The 14,867-nt window shown below is 36.5% G+C and overlaps 3 protein-coding genes and 1 long non-coding RNA gene across 6 annotated transcripts; 2 read left to right on the top strand and 2 right to left on the bottom strand.

Moving 5' to 3' along the window:
• Positions 1 to 243: 243 nt before the first annotated feature.
• On the bottom strand, positions 244 to 2,461 carry prel (preli-like). Its single transcript, XM_011313787.1, has 5 exons — positions 2,325 to 2,461; positions 1,825 to 2,007; positions 1,552 to 1,765; positions 1,025 to 1,273; positions 244 to 956 (listed from the first exon to the last, which is right to left on the bottom strand). The coding sequence occupies exons 2-5, from the start codon at positions 1,914 to 1,916 to the stop codon at positions 792 to 794; spliced, it is 720 nt and encodes a 239-aa protein (XP_011312089.1). The 5' UTR covers positions 1,917 to 2,007; positions 2,325 to 2,461; the 3' UTR covers positions 244 to 791.
• Positions 2,462 to 2,534: 73 nt separating this feature from the next.
• LOC105271952 (serendipity locus protein alpha-like) lies at positions 2,535 to 7,165 on the top strand. 2 transcript variants are annotated; one of them, XM_011313786.1, is made up of 2 exons: positions 2,535 to 2,594; positions 2,982 to 7,165. In XM_011313786.1, exon 2 carries the CDS (start codon positions 3,084 to 3,086, stop codon positions 5,319 to 5,321), a length of 2,238 nt encoding a protein of 745 aa, XP_011312088.1. In that variant the 5' UTR covers positions 2,535 to 2,594; positions 2,982 to 3,083; the 3' UTR covers positions 5,322 to 7,165. The 2 variants fall into 2 exon arrangements, with proteins under 2 accessions (XP_011312088.1, XP_011312087.1); XM_011313785.1 differs by having other exon boundaries at positions 2,564 to 2,701.
• Positions 7,166 to 7,370: 205 nt separating this feature from the next.
• LOC105271950 (uncharacterized) lies at positions 7,371 to 12,367 on the top strand. 2 transcript variants are annotated; one of them, XR_892693.1, is made up of 3 exons: positions 7,371 to 7,455; positions 7,798 to 7,914; positions 12,283 to 12,367. It is a non-coding gene; the product is annotated as an uncharacterized lncRNA (long non-coding RNA). The 2 variants fall into 2 exon arrangements; XR_892692.1 differs by lacking the exon at positions 7,371 to 7,455 and adding an exon at positions 7,567 to 7,699.
• On the bottom strand, positions 10,896 to 14,597 carry LOC105271951 (uncharacterized). The gene is made up of 4 exons (XM_011313783.1): positions 13,567 to 14,597; positions 12,635 to 12,761; positions 12,510 to 12,568; positions 10,896 to 12,435 (listed from the first exon to the last, which is right to left on the bottom strand). The coding sequence occupies exons 1-4, from the start codon at positions 13,718 to 13,720 to the stop codon at positions 12,398 to 12,400; spliced, it is 378 nt and encodes a 125-aa protein (XP_011312085.1). The 5' UTR covers positions 13,721 to 14,597; the 3' UTR covers positions 10,896 to 12,397.
• Between the last annotated feature and the right edge of the window lie 270 nt (positions 14,598 to 14,867).

The following is a 14,867-nucleotide window of genomic DNA, read 5'->3' as shown; positions in this document are numbered from 1 at the left end:
AAGAATAAATGAATAATAAAAATTAAAATTATATATGTACTACCCACGAGATCGCTCACGCGCGCTGTGCACGCGCATTCATTCGAAATGTTTAAGATTTAAGATACTCTTACTGATATTCAGGATATTGCGAGAAATTCTAAATATTTCGAGATCGATCCCCTTTCTCCTTTTTATATTAGGAAGATACCAAAGGGAAACAGATGCCGGTAGATCAGCAAAATTCGGAACAACCACTGCCTATTTAAATTTCTCTGATTTATTTAACATTTCAAGATCATTCTAACATTACCATGATTCATAATTCTATTATATAAATATCTAAGAAAAGAAGTTAAAAAATGGCATGAATCTCTATTTACATCATTGAATACACAGTACGTCTCATTATGCAATTTGTGGATTACCGGGATTACTCAATGTTACGTTATTGCTAGCGATTTTCACTGGGTCGAATTATCGATTACAAGCACATCTCTGTGACTGTATTATGCACTTGTCAAGTTGTGATTATGTAAAAGAATTAATCAACTCTCGTGTTGTTTGATAGATGTGGAAATGCAGTTTCATTTTGATTATGTGTGGTGTGTTGACGGTTCTATTTCTTTATTGTGTTCCACCAGTGGTCAATATTATTCTCGTTAATCTCCAGAAAATTAACGGGCAGTTGTCGAAAAGGAATGGTTTTGGGTAAAGTTGAGAGAAAGGAGGGTGGATAAACGTAAATGTTTGAATTTTCGTGGATTTCAGGGATTATGCCCTCATTTCTCTCACTGGTTTATGCTGTTGATTTAAGACTGATTTGGTTGACAAGCCACGTACATAGGGCCTGCTTTCTTCTTTGCCAGGTCTGTTGCTTTTTTAGCTGCGTCTTTCACCTTCTCTGCTTTGTCGTGGAGCGAGTGCTGAAGGTCCTCTGCTGCATGGGTGAATTTCGTCATTGATGGCTCGTCGTCCTGATAATTTATAATAGTACAGAGTAAATCAAGTTGAAAAATGGGGAATATAGATATAAATTTATTACATAATTAGCAAATCCCATCTGCGCGAGGGTTGGACTCATGTGTTGGGCTGTGCTTGGGAACATGTGAGCAAGCACGTAGTTGAAACCACCGCTCATTCTCATACAATTTTTCTTAAATCTGTCAAGCCCGAAGGCTTGAATTGCACTTCTAAATCCGTAAACCGAACTGTCTATCCATGCTGATCTGTGAGCGACTGTCCAGCCTCGATTCTCATCAGATACTTTGTACACAACTTTTTCAATAACGCTCTGAAAGAAAATTCTGAATAAATATCTTCCCATAATTATCACCAACCTCAATAACTCTCCACTGAATTTTTTTGTAAAATGGAAAAATCAATTGGGAACTGTGAATTACAGTTCAATTATCCCGCAGATGGTTTAAAATCATGGAATACAAATTTTTGAAATTTTCCTGATTAAAAAAATTATATCATAATATATTAAATATTATTATAATAGTAAATATATTAAGTTAATCAATTCTTTGCCCAGAAAATTCATTCAATTTTTTTTCAGTCTCTCACCATAACTTTGGTGTACCCTAAATTCCTCGTATACGAGGTAAGTGTCTTCTCCTCAGGGTCAACGACAGTTTCCTCAACAATTTTAACAACATTCTTACTGATAAACCTCTCCCCCCACTTAGGCACCCTATTAGTTTTTGTGAGGAGTCTTTTGGTGTACAGTTTTCCATCCTTCACTTCCCTCGATATGGTATCCTCAGTAAGTACATGCGAACTAAAACCAAAATGACCTTTGAACTCTTTCCTCATCCTCCAACATTCACAACAATTTACCTATGCGGATTTGGATATCGTTTCCAGAAGCCCTGAGCAACCTGGCTCCAGTCAAACTGGAAAGTCGTGCTGTTCTCATGATACTTGACCATTATTCCGAGTCAAAACAACCGGTGAACCGAATTTCTAATTCCTCTCGAGATTGTCCTGCAGAGACCACTGCACCCTTCCCCATTCAATCCTCTGGGAAAAAAAACAAATCCTTTCACACCATACACAACAAAAAAAAACACATTTTCATTTTCATAGATGGCATGTCCTCGACCCACTCCCATAATTCGACAATTACATAACTTTGTGTGAAGAAATCAGGCCCGAGACCCTAAGAACCCTAGCCCCTCCGAATTTTTTTATTCAATCAACTTTATAATTGATCAAATAAAAATGGGACAAGACACCTTGGGGATGAGTATCTATCAAAATAGACAGCACATGGTGGTCATGGTGGGCCCGATGACGAAGAAATTATGAGAACGGTGAAATTTTTGTTAAATACTTACTGGTGATCAAATCCGCGAGACTTATCACCCCCTCTATATCCTCAGAACCATTATTCCGAATAATTATCAGTGATAACACGTATGCGGTACAAAGGGAGTGGATTGCTCCTAGAATACCATTACAGCTTATCACTCCGACCTAGTAACAAAAACAGTTCGGGTGGTCCGGGGGATCAATGAGAATGGCGCAGAGCCATTACGTTGGTAGCACTGAGACAAAAAAAAACACTGTCACCTAGTAGCGGAGATTGTTTACGTCTCAACGGATAAGTGAGTATTTGAATTGATTGTGACGTTTATTTCTGGATCAAAGAGCCGCTCAAATGTCTTTAAAAACGAAAAAGATGGATAATTTACTGAAACCCATTGCGGTGCAGGTAATTATAACTTTTGATTACTCCTTTTTCTTTTTTTTGAGCCCTACGCAATTCTGTCTACCTCAATTTTCAATATTTTCGGAGCCATTAGTATGATTTCAATTCATAATATCTTATTTTCAAGCATCAAAAAATACCCTAATTTTGAACGAAAATTCGTTGAATTTCACTCTACCAATCCAGATATATCGACAGTTGAATATGATGCATTTTGTTGGATTCTGTCAACCACATCTTCAGAAAATAGTACATTGACTCTTTTCTTGAATTATTTTCACAGGTGAATAAATTGAATCATCTCCTTGAAGATGACAATAACGATCCTGAAGACGTGACCTCGGTAAAATCGATTTTACTTTCTGAACTAGAGAAATTTACCACGATGCTGCAGCTGTCGCGGAGTCGGTACTGCGATGGCAGTGCTTCGTACGATGAAATGAAGTCCAAGATAACATCGATAATAAAAGGGTTCTGTACGATGTCAACGACACCATCAGCCCCGAGGGATCCAGGAAATACAGTCCAGAAGTTTCTGGAGGAACTGACGAGCGCTCTGAGGAACCTGGAGAACCTGGAGCACTTCGATCTGAAGGAGCAGCTGCAGTACACGATGACTTACGTGAAGGAGATGGGAGAGGTCAATGAGATCGAGGACTTTAAGAACATAAAAGAAATCGGGGAGAGTCTCCTGGACATACTGGGACCTCTCCAGGACTACGGAAAGGGTCTAACATCGAGATCCTTGAAGGAAAAACTTGCTCTGTGCGTCTGCCAACTATGTGCAGCCTTTTCGATGCTCATGAGTGTTGTCTACACTCAGCACGAGATAAATCTACCCATGTACACGTCAAAGAGCTACATCTGTGGAAGAATCTGCTGGTGCCTCAGGATGATAAATGAAATCTTCGAGTCGAAGACTGTAGATCCTGAAAGTGACACAGAAAGAATTGATCATTTCGTTTATAAAATGGACATGGCTCTGGACATAATCTCTGATCTTCCTGAGAAGCCCCAGGGGGAGCAGATGATCGAGTGCAGTAGACTCTGGACTGCCGTTGAAGATGTATTCTCCCACGCAATGGTGATCGCCCAGGTTTGCGATCCTGAGAATTTCAAGGCTATTACTGGAGTGTGCCAATCGATAATGAATGAGTACGATAACCTGAAGGGGCAGATCTCTGCGGAACAACCAGATTTTATGCTCAATTCACTGTTCGTCAACACCTTTACTGACGCTCTTTACAGGCTCGAGAGGAAGATCAATATTTCCGTTCTATCTCTGGTGCTTGAAGTTTTCAGCGATCCCTTTGGGCCCATGAAAAAACTCGTGAAAATATGTGGTAACAGCCTAGCACGTGATAAGAGGAGCAAAAAGGATCTGGACGATCTTATCGAGGAGTTTGATCAGTTGAACGATAGGATCATGCAGGTGGGGCTATATGCTGTTGCCTGTTGCAACGACATCAACAGGGTGACGAAGATAAAGAATTGCATGGCTAGTCTGGAGTCCCTGGAGGCAGAGCTGGTGCCCTCCATCGTGTCCTTCTATCTGCATCCTCATAATTTGGAGATGAGGATGAATGTCAAGCTGTTTACGCGTCAATGGCAGTTGGAGATGAATAAATTGAAGAACTCTGTGAACTTGATCATCGATTCGTCCGCCTTCTGTCAGGTCGTTCTCGATGATCTGCAACCGAGGGTGCAGATTATGTCCGATGATTTGGATAATTTTCAGGGGATAACGCAGGCCCAGGTGCAGGCGTTTGTCCAGAGGGCCTGCACGCTGGCTACTCAGGTGACCACAGCTGTTGATGATGTGGGGAAGGATAGGGTGCACAAGCAGACGATTATGATGATCAGGGAGTTGAAGGCTGCGATTTTTCAGACCGATGTCGCCTCCAAGAATTTTTTGAAGGATAATCCGACAGAGCCTCAGCAACTGAGGGTTATCAAACGGTGTGAGCTCGTGGTGAATGTTGTTAAACGTCTCCAGCCTGCTCTTTTGGTGGTGATGAACAGTTCTCAGGGCGCTTTTGAAAAGTCCAACAGCTCGCGGGGTGATGGGAATTTGACTTTCGTGAAAACTCCGTATACTGTGAAGACACACAAGCCCATCGTGTCAATTCAGTCTGAAGGGAGTGTCAATAAATCCAGGACTGAGCTCTCCTGCTTGATCCCTTACATAGAGAGAGGGCGAACTATGCGAACCGAGAGGAGCATTATAATGTATAGGACCCCGAAGACTCAGGCCCGTGAAAAAAACGATGAGAATAAAAATGTCGACGATAATAGGGATACCAATGTCTTGAGGAGGGATTCTCCCTGCGTAAGGCAGCACCTCTTCTCCAGGGTGAGCTTTGACAGTGGCAGAGACATCGATCTCTCCTCTGAGAGCTGGAATTTAACTGGAATCCTTAATAAACTCTCCACTGCGTCTGTCTCCTTCGACTGGACAACGGGCAAGAAGGACGATGGGAATTGGTTGTTTGGCCTCGAGACTGTCAGCCAGTACTCGAGTATTGGGGGAGGCGATGCACCTTCTGCTATCGGGACGGCAGAGAGACTCGGGGATATTCGACAGATTGAGAAAAAACTCGCCGCTTTGAAAACGGATGGGTGAAATTTAGCGACACTCATCGCGGAAGTTATAAATTTATTTTTATTAATGATAGGATTTTTGCATTTCGATTTGATATGTTCAGAGTTTAATTTCGCCTCATGAGATATTTTTATTTTATTTGATCGTTCTTGGAGGAACGGTTTTTAAAGAATGGAGGTAATAAAACTGTTTTTTTTTTAATTCAGAAAATTTCGCTGTTTTGGATTTGGGGACACTCTCTTTTTCTTCCGCTGCCGCCGCTACGATAATCGCTGTTCAACCTTTGCCATAAGCACTGATCTCTCCTATAATCTCTCCGTCATGACACTTTCCAGTCAATTTTTTCATTTGGAAATTTATTATTCCCTCTGGAAAATGTACGGTAGTGGAAATTTTTTACAAGCTCGTGAAATTTAGTTCTAAATTAGAAATACGTCAAAGCAGATAAAGATTACTCGATTCGTCGAGGAGTTGACTCATCGACAGGTATGTAGTGACGATCAACACAATAACAATAACAAATCTCTGGCATATAAAAAATAGACAGCTGTTCTTTTTTTTGTGGTCTATTGTTGTGGGTGGGTTTTAACACGTTTTGGATGTCTGGGCTATTTTTTCTCGGTCTATTTCTGCTGCTTACCGGCATATGAGTAAGATCCTTGCCTGACATGCCAGAGGTCATGAGTGCAATTCTGATTCTGGATTTGATGAAACTGAACTGATGGACTCATTCGTGGGTTTTCTTGCCTCTGGAGTACTTTTCCCGCCGTTCTCCCAACGTTTACTACTAATTTCTGCGTAACTTCTCACGTATTTTTTCCAGTATTTTTCTCTCCGCGTACGTGAAATTTCGTAAACTTCACGTATTTTTTCTGGGAATTTTTATTGGACTTTCTCTCTCGATTACATGATCCCAAATGAGTTCAGATGACTTCAATGGATTTGAAGTGATTTCTGATGATTTCAGGACTTATTTCAAGATTCAAATTGATACTATTGTAATTTTTCGAATCGATTCCGTAATCGGTAAGCGAACTGAAAGTTCCGTAATTTTTTACTAAATATTTATCCGTGTGATATTCGATTATTTTGAATCCATAAAATGGATAAACCAAAGATTCGCAGAGAGTCGGAGAATAATTTTTTCAATGACAGAAATATTAGCGTATAAAATGATGGAAATATAAGACAGAACGTTATAATCTACAACTCTTCCGTTATCGGAAATACATCAGCAATATGACACTTTGATTAACATATTATTGATATAGTGGAAGAACGAATGGCATTTGAATGTAGCACAGGCGAGAATCCGTTGATTTCATCAATCGATCGAAAAGGTCATACATTCAAGGATCATTATTATACGATGATAACTCGATGAATTGTTTTAATGAGGACGAGTCACCATTATATTACGCATATTCATAAGAAGGTTGAGCATCCGTCGTGATCATCTGTGATTAAAATTCTTATTCTGATTGTAATTGATTCCAAAAGCGTTCCTCAAACTACACCCAAAAAATAAAAAAAATATTTTCAGATTTACTTTCTTCATTCAAGCTTTTTACGGTATGCAAATTTCGACTGGAATAAAGATTAATTGAAGATATCTAAAAACTAAATTTCATGATTAAGAGTAAATTTTTGGCTTTCGATTAATGAAATTCATCGTTTCAAAATTTTGGATGGAATCGCTAAAAAATTTGGCAATTCGAAAGAATAATTTCAGAAGTTGACGAGTCTCTGTTTCAGACGAAGAAATCCCAAATGAAAACTGGGATTTATTAATTTTTTATCAAGTATAAGATATACTGATAGATTTAGATGATAATGACATTTGTAGGAATGAATTATTTTCCTCGCACAAGGTAATAATGAAACTTGTGAAAAGTACTTTTTTTATGCAATAAAACAAAAATTTTTACGAGATTTTTTTCGAAATTTATAACTCCATGATTCTCCACAGTTAAATGTCAAGTGCTCATTAAACTGCATAAATTGAACTGCTCATCTCATTAACTCGTAAGCTAAAAGTGTACGTGCGAAGTAGCTAGTATGCAAAAAACAAATCATCCGACTCCAGTAAATCAACTGTTACGCGAATGAGACCACACGATGCAACAATTACACGGTGGATCATTCAGGACTACAGGTGAGTATTCGCTAGAGAGAATGTAATAGAATGCGAGCTAAATGTAGTCTCATAACGTAGCATAATTGCGCGTCTACCGTCTGTGAGAGTTTCAATGTCCCACGACGTGTATTCCGAAGCTGTCGACTTTTTTTTCGCACGTTTTTAATAAAACGGAAGACAAAATTCTTCACCAACTCTCCTTCCTCCTTAGATTGTTATGAACTATCATTTTCCCCATATTTATCTCTAGCATTGATCATCGGTACTTTTTTTTTTGTTTGCTACCTCTGCTACTGTTACGAAAATACTTACGATAATTTATTTCGTCATAGGAATAATGTGATTACGTTATGATTTCAGGAATTTTATAAGAGCATCGGATGGAGATGGAATAATCCGACTTACACAATTTGTTCATTTATTTTGAGATTGAGAGGTGGAAAATTGGACGCGATGGTGCAACGTAATCAGAGTCAGGTATTTGGATTAAATTAAATTATAACGTTAGACATTATTCTGGGAATGATGTTAAATTGAATTCTCAATTGGGTCGGGGATCGAATGCAGTTGTACGTTGTAAGAGATGTAATGAATAGTTTAGAATTTAAAATCTTGTCTGCAATATAATTAACTCGGGCTCAAGAAGTGAAAATGTGCGACAGGCGAGAAGAAAGTGTAATTGTTGGTATCACCACTATTTATCACAATTCAAATGATCACAAATTTGTTCACATGGTTAATTGATCATAAAATATTGAATCACATATTATTTTTTATTATTTATATAGTGGCATTTGAGGGGAGGGTTTATTTTTTTGAATTACCTATTTTTTAATTAAAGTTTTCGTTTAGTTACATGTGACATAAAAATTATTAACGATGACGCGATCATCATCGGTGGCCGAAGGGGTGAAATCATTCCGGAGAAAATCCGGAGAGCGGAACCCCGAATAGTGTATGACCAAATGAAAAATAGATTAAGAAATTATTGAATGAGAAGTGTTGAAATTATAGAATTTATGATACATAGACAAGAGAAATTAATTTTATTACATTATTCTATTATACTGCATTGACCATCCACGCCATAATGCATGCAATACATCTTTAACAATGGAAGACAAAAAGAGGTACAATTGGTAGTGAATATAATCCTTGCTGCAGGTTCTTCTGCGTAGATGAGACAGAATCTTAGAAAATTGAAGAAAATGTGGAAATTCTTGAGAATCAATAATCTCTAAGTTTTAGGTTTGAGCTTTTTCCCCTGTCTGAAATGATTATAGTGTGAAAATTGTCGTGGTTAAAAAATTAGTTGCAATGATATAAATGTAATGCCAGATACTCACCTATTGTTAATTGCAAATCCCAGTAACCTGTGATGTTTGTTTTCGATCGATTTATCGCTGAAAAAACAATGATTCAGCATTGTTTTTTTAATGAATTTTGAAAGGTATGCGATTGATAAACTTACCGACAGTAACAAGAGAAGTATATACGGTCTTCCAATTTCATAAAATTGTCTGTGCTGAAACCATCGTATAATAGTTTTTTATATCGACAAAAACTCTGGCACTGGGCCTCCCTCAGTTCATCGTCTATAGAAAAAAAAATTAAAAGGAATAAACAAACACTTAATGTAATAGTATTTTTCGATACGATTGCGGGAGTAGGATATTTTCGGACTGTTGAGTTGGGATTTTTTACTCGTGTGGAGTTGGCTTTTCCAGACGAGCGATCGTGAGAAGTACGCAAAAATCATTTATTTTTCACCTCTCAATATTCGCGTGTTTTTCAGAAATTTAATTCGCAATTGATTATGCACTTGAGTAAATCTTCCGCGGACTTGAATCAAGGAGATGTAGGTTTGAATGATGCTAGGGTAACAAAATAATACCAAATCTATATTAAAGTCGGTTTATATATTCATTAATACGGGCTGGTATATTGGCTACAGGCATTTTGGACTCGAATTAAGGGAAAAATATTCAATGATGATAAATCGCACGGATACTTGCATGAAATCTACCCTTTTTTCTCAGTGTGAAGAATGCAAAAACTCAAACTCGTTTATATCCTCTCGAATAAAATATATCTGCGAAATATTGAGAATTCAATAAGAAAACAACAAATTCACAACAAAAGGTCGGCTAAAGTCGATTGTTCTATTTTAATTTTTAGCAATAGGTATTTTCTATGTTTTTCATTGAAATTTAAAAAATTATTAAAAGAAAATGTTTAATGATTATTTTTTTCATCACAATTTCAACCAATCAAATGGTGGCATTTCCCGTCACGTGGTACAAGTGAAACGATTTTATTTTGGATATTTTTCGAAGATTTCCTAATAAAATAATTTTACTTATACCAGATGACGTGAAATGCCATACATTTAACTCCTCGAAATTGGAATGAAAAAAGAAATCGAGCGATCTTCAAAATTAATCGGATATTTCTCTCCAGTTTCAGTTACGAGAACGAACGCGCGCTACAGAGCGCTGTAATGATAAAAATCGTGATTAAAAATTGTTAATTTAAGTGAGTTTCAAATTCAAATTAGCCGCCTTAAACGACTGAACGAATGAGAAATAAGCGTGGCAGAGTTTCGAGATATCGATAGTCTCGATGTTTATCCTTTTTAGAACTAGCCCATTAAATGTGTGTATAGTATAGTGTGATGAGGTGACGATGCGATGTATGGTAGAGATGTCGCTTTCGATTATCGCAGTTGAACGATTATCGATATTCAATGTCAATTCGAGATATCCATGTATTTTTTATATCGCAGTTGAACGATTATCGATATTCAATGTCAATTCGAGATATCCATGTATTTTTTATATAAGGAATAAGGATAGGAAGGATAGCACCGATCGGGATAAATTTCGCGGGAAATTGATTTTACGGTGTTACTACTGAAAATTGACGAAGAATATAATAAAAATAACTTGAGACAAAGAAATTCCACAAAAAAAAATTGAAGAGAATGAACTAAATTAAATAGAAAGAAGAAATTTGTTACATTTCTGTTGGAAATTATTCGAAATATTTGAATAATTGCTTACCTTGCATTGAGAAGTCGGTGGTACAGAGTACGACGAACAGAACACCAAGGAAGTGGAGAAATTTCATTGCAAGCGAACAAGAGAACCTGTCAGGTCTTTCAAAGAGTTTTTTCAAACTGTCTGTGATTTTTCCATGGAATCCGAACTACACTCTGTCCACGACATTGTCACGCGGAAACCGTATCTTTTTCAATATTTCTGTTCATTGAAATTGACACGTTTTCAGATAGACGGAAAATTAAACAAAACAAGATAAGAAACATGGACAAAAATAAACATCGAGATAAAATTAGCCAATATTACCTATTGGAAAAATTCTGTAATAGTTCTTTGGAATTGTGACGAATTTTTCGGTTCGCTGACACTTCGAATTATTTGCCATGCTTGAGTGTTTGAGTAGGTGGGTCGGGAAAATTAAACAAAATCATTTGAAATGCCGTTCGTAATTGAATGTAGTTATCTCAGTTTTCAAATTAACCCTACAGGTTTTCTATGACAGTTTGACTCGAAAAATTTATGTGACGGTATCGTAATTCCTCAAATAATTCAGATAAAAATTATGGAACGCCAGAGAAAAATTCCATGACTTCAGATAAAAATTACGTGACACTTCCAGAAAATTTCCTACAGCTATATTTCACTCTGGAATTATTGAAAAGTCACGTAATTTTTATGGAATATTTTTCTCAGTGTACCAATAATTTATTCCCGGTATCAATATTCCACATAAAATTGTTTCACTCTTATGTCATCCATTATTAACTTAGACATTATTCCCTAAATTACCTAAACATCCTAAACAAAGGAAATAATTTTATTCTCTTGTGAGTTCCTCACAAAATTTTGCTCAGCCAGAGTATGTATCTGGAAAAATTTATGAAAAAATGGTAAAATCCGTCGCATTTTTATTTCTGGGGCATGTTAATCTCAACTGAATCCTTCGTTTTCTCATCATTTTTATGACAAGATCACAATAATTTTTATTCACATCACAAAAAACTCTCACGAAATCTTGCGTGTATAGCACAGCTGTCCTCAGCTGAGAACTGATTTTTAAAAATTTATTTTGGCTAGCCATGAATCACCATGAGGTGGCGATTTTTACGGAACGTTTCGTAATTTTTCCGGAATGTTTCGTCAAAATTCTTCAACATCCAAGAATTTTTTAATTCTGAGGCATAATAAATCTTGAAGTTTCATTCGATTTTAAAGCTTCTTGAAAAATTACGTGACTTTTTCGTATTTTTTCGGTGACAGAACCCGAAAATTTACTCAAAGTTCCAGATTTATTCCTCGAGAAAGATTTTCACTGACGGATTGCGTGAAATGTTCCGTAATTTTTATTGAATATTTCTCTCCATCTGGAAAAAAAGAAATGTTACAGATCACCTGAAATTGTTGGTCGAGGCGAAGCCGAGACTGACAAAGAAGTGATCTGAGCCTTTTTTTTGGCCGAAGTGTGTATCCAATTTTTTAAATTTGAAGGATGTTCAACCGATTCCGAAAAAATTCAGTAAAGTCTATATTTTTTTTATACAATAACTGAGAGCATGAACCATATGCTAGTCACATTTTCGACCATCCCGTCCATCCATTTTAGCGAGATAATAATTATTGAAAACATTTTTGTGTAACACATAGTCTTAGGGAAAATGTGACTGCGTTAGCTTTGATTGAAAAGGGCACTACAATACAATAGAAATTCGTGATTGATTTTTGAAAAGATCTGCAAAAAAGTGGCCGCCATTGCGGTTGTATAATATTGACAACATTGATGTTACAGCTGAGCAATGTCGGCAAGGTAGATGACGATGAAACAGTGATGGCGGAGCATCTTGTTAAATGGAGTGTTGCACGATCAAAACTCGAGCGTTCACAGCAGTCATACGTCAGTATAACTAAACATTTTTAAGACATTCAAGTTTGCGAGGCTGCCCTGAAATGATTATAATGTGAAGATTTCCGTGGCCAATCAGTTGCAGTCATACAAACGTAATACCAAATACTTACTTTCAGCTTTAATTACAAATCGGTATAAATTGGGAGCAGGACGTCGGATCGACTTATCCCTGGAAAGCAATGATTCAGCATAGTTTTTCAATTAATTTTGAAAGGCATGCGTTTAATGAACTTACAGACAGTGACAACGATAGTATATAACGTCGTCTCCATATGGATAATAATTGTCTGCGTCGACATAAGCGAATGAGAGTTTTTTATCTCGACAATGATGTTTGCACTGGCTCTGTCTCCAGCGATTCTCTGAAGAAAAAAAATTTTGAGGGATGAAAAAACATTTGATATAATAGTATTTTCGATACGATTGCGGGAACAGTATATTTTCGGACTGTTGAGATGGGGTTTTTTACTCGGGCGAAGTTGGCCATTTCCAGACAAGCGATCGTAAGAAGTACGCAAAAACCACTTTTCCGGGGGTATCGAAATATATTTTTCACCCCTCAATATTCGTGTGTTTTTCAGAAATTTCATTTGTATCAATTTCGATTGATGGTGCACTTCAGTAAATCTTGCGCGTACTTGAATCAAGGAGATATGGGTTTGAATGACGCTAGGTAACAGGAGAATACGAAAGCTATATTCAAGTGTGTCCATATATTCATCAAGACGGGCTGGGATATTGGCTCGAGGCATTTTGGACTCGAATTAAAGGAAAAAAAATTGAATGATGATAAATTGCATGGGTACTTCCATCCTTTTTTCCCAGGGTGTAGAATGGAAAACCTCAAACTCATCTTATGCTCTTAAACAAAATATATTCGCGGAATAATTGAGAACTCCAAGCTTTGATACAGATGAAACTATTCAATAAGAGTCGATTTTTCCATTTAATTCTTTCGCCATAGATATTTTGTATCCAATGTTTTTCACCTAAATTTAAAAAAACATAAAAAAAAATTTAATGAAAATCGAAGAAGAGTATAATAACAATAACTTGAGGGAAAGAAATTCCAGAAAAAAATTGGAGAGAATAAGCTAAACTGAATAGAAAAAGAAATTTGTTACTTTTCTGTTGGAAATTATCCGAAATATTTAAATAATTGCTTACGTTGCATTGAGAAGTTGATGGTACAGAGTACGACGAACAGAACACCAAGGAAGTGCAAAAATTTCATTGCAAGTGAACAAGAGAACCTGTCAAGACTTTCAAACTGTCTGCGATTCTTCCATGGAATGCGAATCATACACCTCATCCAAGACATTATCGTCACACGGAAACCGTATTGTTTTCAATATTTCTGTTCATCAAAATTGACACGTTTTCAAATAGACGGAAAAAGAAACATAAGACAAGATAAGAAACAGATAAAATTAAACATTGAGATAAAATTAACCAATGCGGCCCATTGAAAAAATTCTGTAATAGTTCTTTGGAATTGTAACGAATTTTTTGGTTCACTGACACGTCGAATTATTTGCCATGCTTGAGTGTTTGATTAGTTGGGTCGGGAAAATTAAACAAAATTATTTGAAATACCGTTCGTAATTGAATGTAGTTCTCAGTTTTCAAATTAACCCTACAGGTTTCCTAAGACAGAATTTGGATCGAGTCATCAGTTCCAACAATTTTGCGGGAAAATTATGAATTTTCTGTTCTGAGGGATAATAAGTCTTGAAGTTCCGTTCGATTTTAAAACATCCAGAAAAATATGGGATTTATTCGTATTTTTTCGGTGACAGAACAAGAAAATTTACTGAAAGTTCTAGATTTACTCCCCGAAAACGATTCTCGCGGGCGGATTACCTGGAATGTTCCGTAATTTTTCTGGAATATTTTTCTCCGTGTAGGTTTTGATTTCTCCAAATCAAGAGTGAGAGACATGCCCCGAGTTGCTCCTTAACTGCTATGCATTTCTCCAATAGTTAATTTGAGGACTTGAAAAATTTTGGACTTTTCCAATTTTTGCGGAAGAAATATCAATGAAATGAAATCACAAATTCACACGTCACGATGAAAAAACCAAATGAAAAACTTAAAAAATGATCTGAAACCAAAACAAAATAGCTAAAAAAAATGATCAAAATAAACATAACAATGAGTACTCCACATCGTCTCCATTTTATTATAAAATCCATACAGGACTCAATGAAAAATTTGATAATTATAATTATCCACGAAAAGAGATTTATTTATTAAGTAAGTATTTATTTATTAAGTAAGTATTTATTTATTAAGATTGTTGGAATAATTCCCTGGCATAATTTCCTCTTCGAAAACTGAATAAAGGATTGGAAGATAATCAGTATGTGACAAACGTACGCTCATCTCTGCAAAAGAAAGTTTATAAGAAATTGAAATTCAAATAAATAAATATTCTTCATCCGTGCACTTCCGACTTAATTTATCCA

The sequence above is a fragment of the Fopius arisanus genome, unplaced genomic scaffold (genome assembly GCF_000806365.1).
Source record: "Fopius arisanus strain USDA-PBARC FA_bdor unplaced genomic scaffold, ASM80636v1 scaffold00129, whole genome shotgun sequence".
NCBI lineage: Eukaryota > Metazoa > Arthropoda > Insecta > Hymenoptera > Braconidae > Fopius > Fopius arisanus.
This window is presented reverse-complemented; position numbering and strand designations above follow the sequence as displayed.

What these genes read in the sequence shown, in the direction of transcription:
- LOC105271951 (XM_011313783.1), bottom strand. Translation starts at nt 13,720, where the DNA reads ATGTCTTGGATGAGGTGTATGATTCGCATTCCATGGAAGAATCGCAGA. An exon ending in TACTATCGTTGTCACTGTCT is followed by an intron (nt 12,569 to 12,634) that starts GTAAGTTCATTA and finishes ATTGCTTTCCAG; the next exon opens with GGATAAGTCGATCCGACGTC. An exon ending in ATTTGTAATTAAAGCTGAAA is followed by an intron (nt 12,436 to 12,509) that starts GTAAGTATTTGG and finishes TAATCATTTCAG; the next exon opens with GGCAGCCTCGCAAACTTGAA.
- LOC105271952 (XM_011313785.1), top strand. Translation starts at nt 2,648, where the DNA reads ATGTCTTTAAAAACGAAAAAGATGGATAATTTACTGAAACCCATTGCG. An exon ending in TGAAACCCATTGCGGTGCAG is followed by an intron (nt 2,702 to 2,981) that starts GTAATTATAACT and finishes TTATTTTCACAG; the next exon opens with GTGAATAAATTGAATCATCT.
- prel (XM_011313787.1), bottom strand. Translation starts at nt 1,916, where the DNA reads ATGGTCAAGTATCATGAGAACAGCACGACTTTCCAGTTTGACTGGAGC. An exon ending in CGATATCCAAATCCGCATAG is followed by an intron (nt 1,766 to 1,824) that starts GTAAATTGTTGT and finishes TTTTGGTTTTAG; the next exon opens with TTCGCATGTACTTACTGAGG. An exon ending in AGATGGGATTTGCTAATTAT is followed by an intron (nt 957 to 1,024) that starts GTAATAAATTTA and finishes ATAAATTATCAG; the next exon opens with GACGACGAGCCATCAATGAC.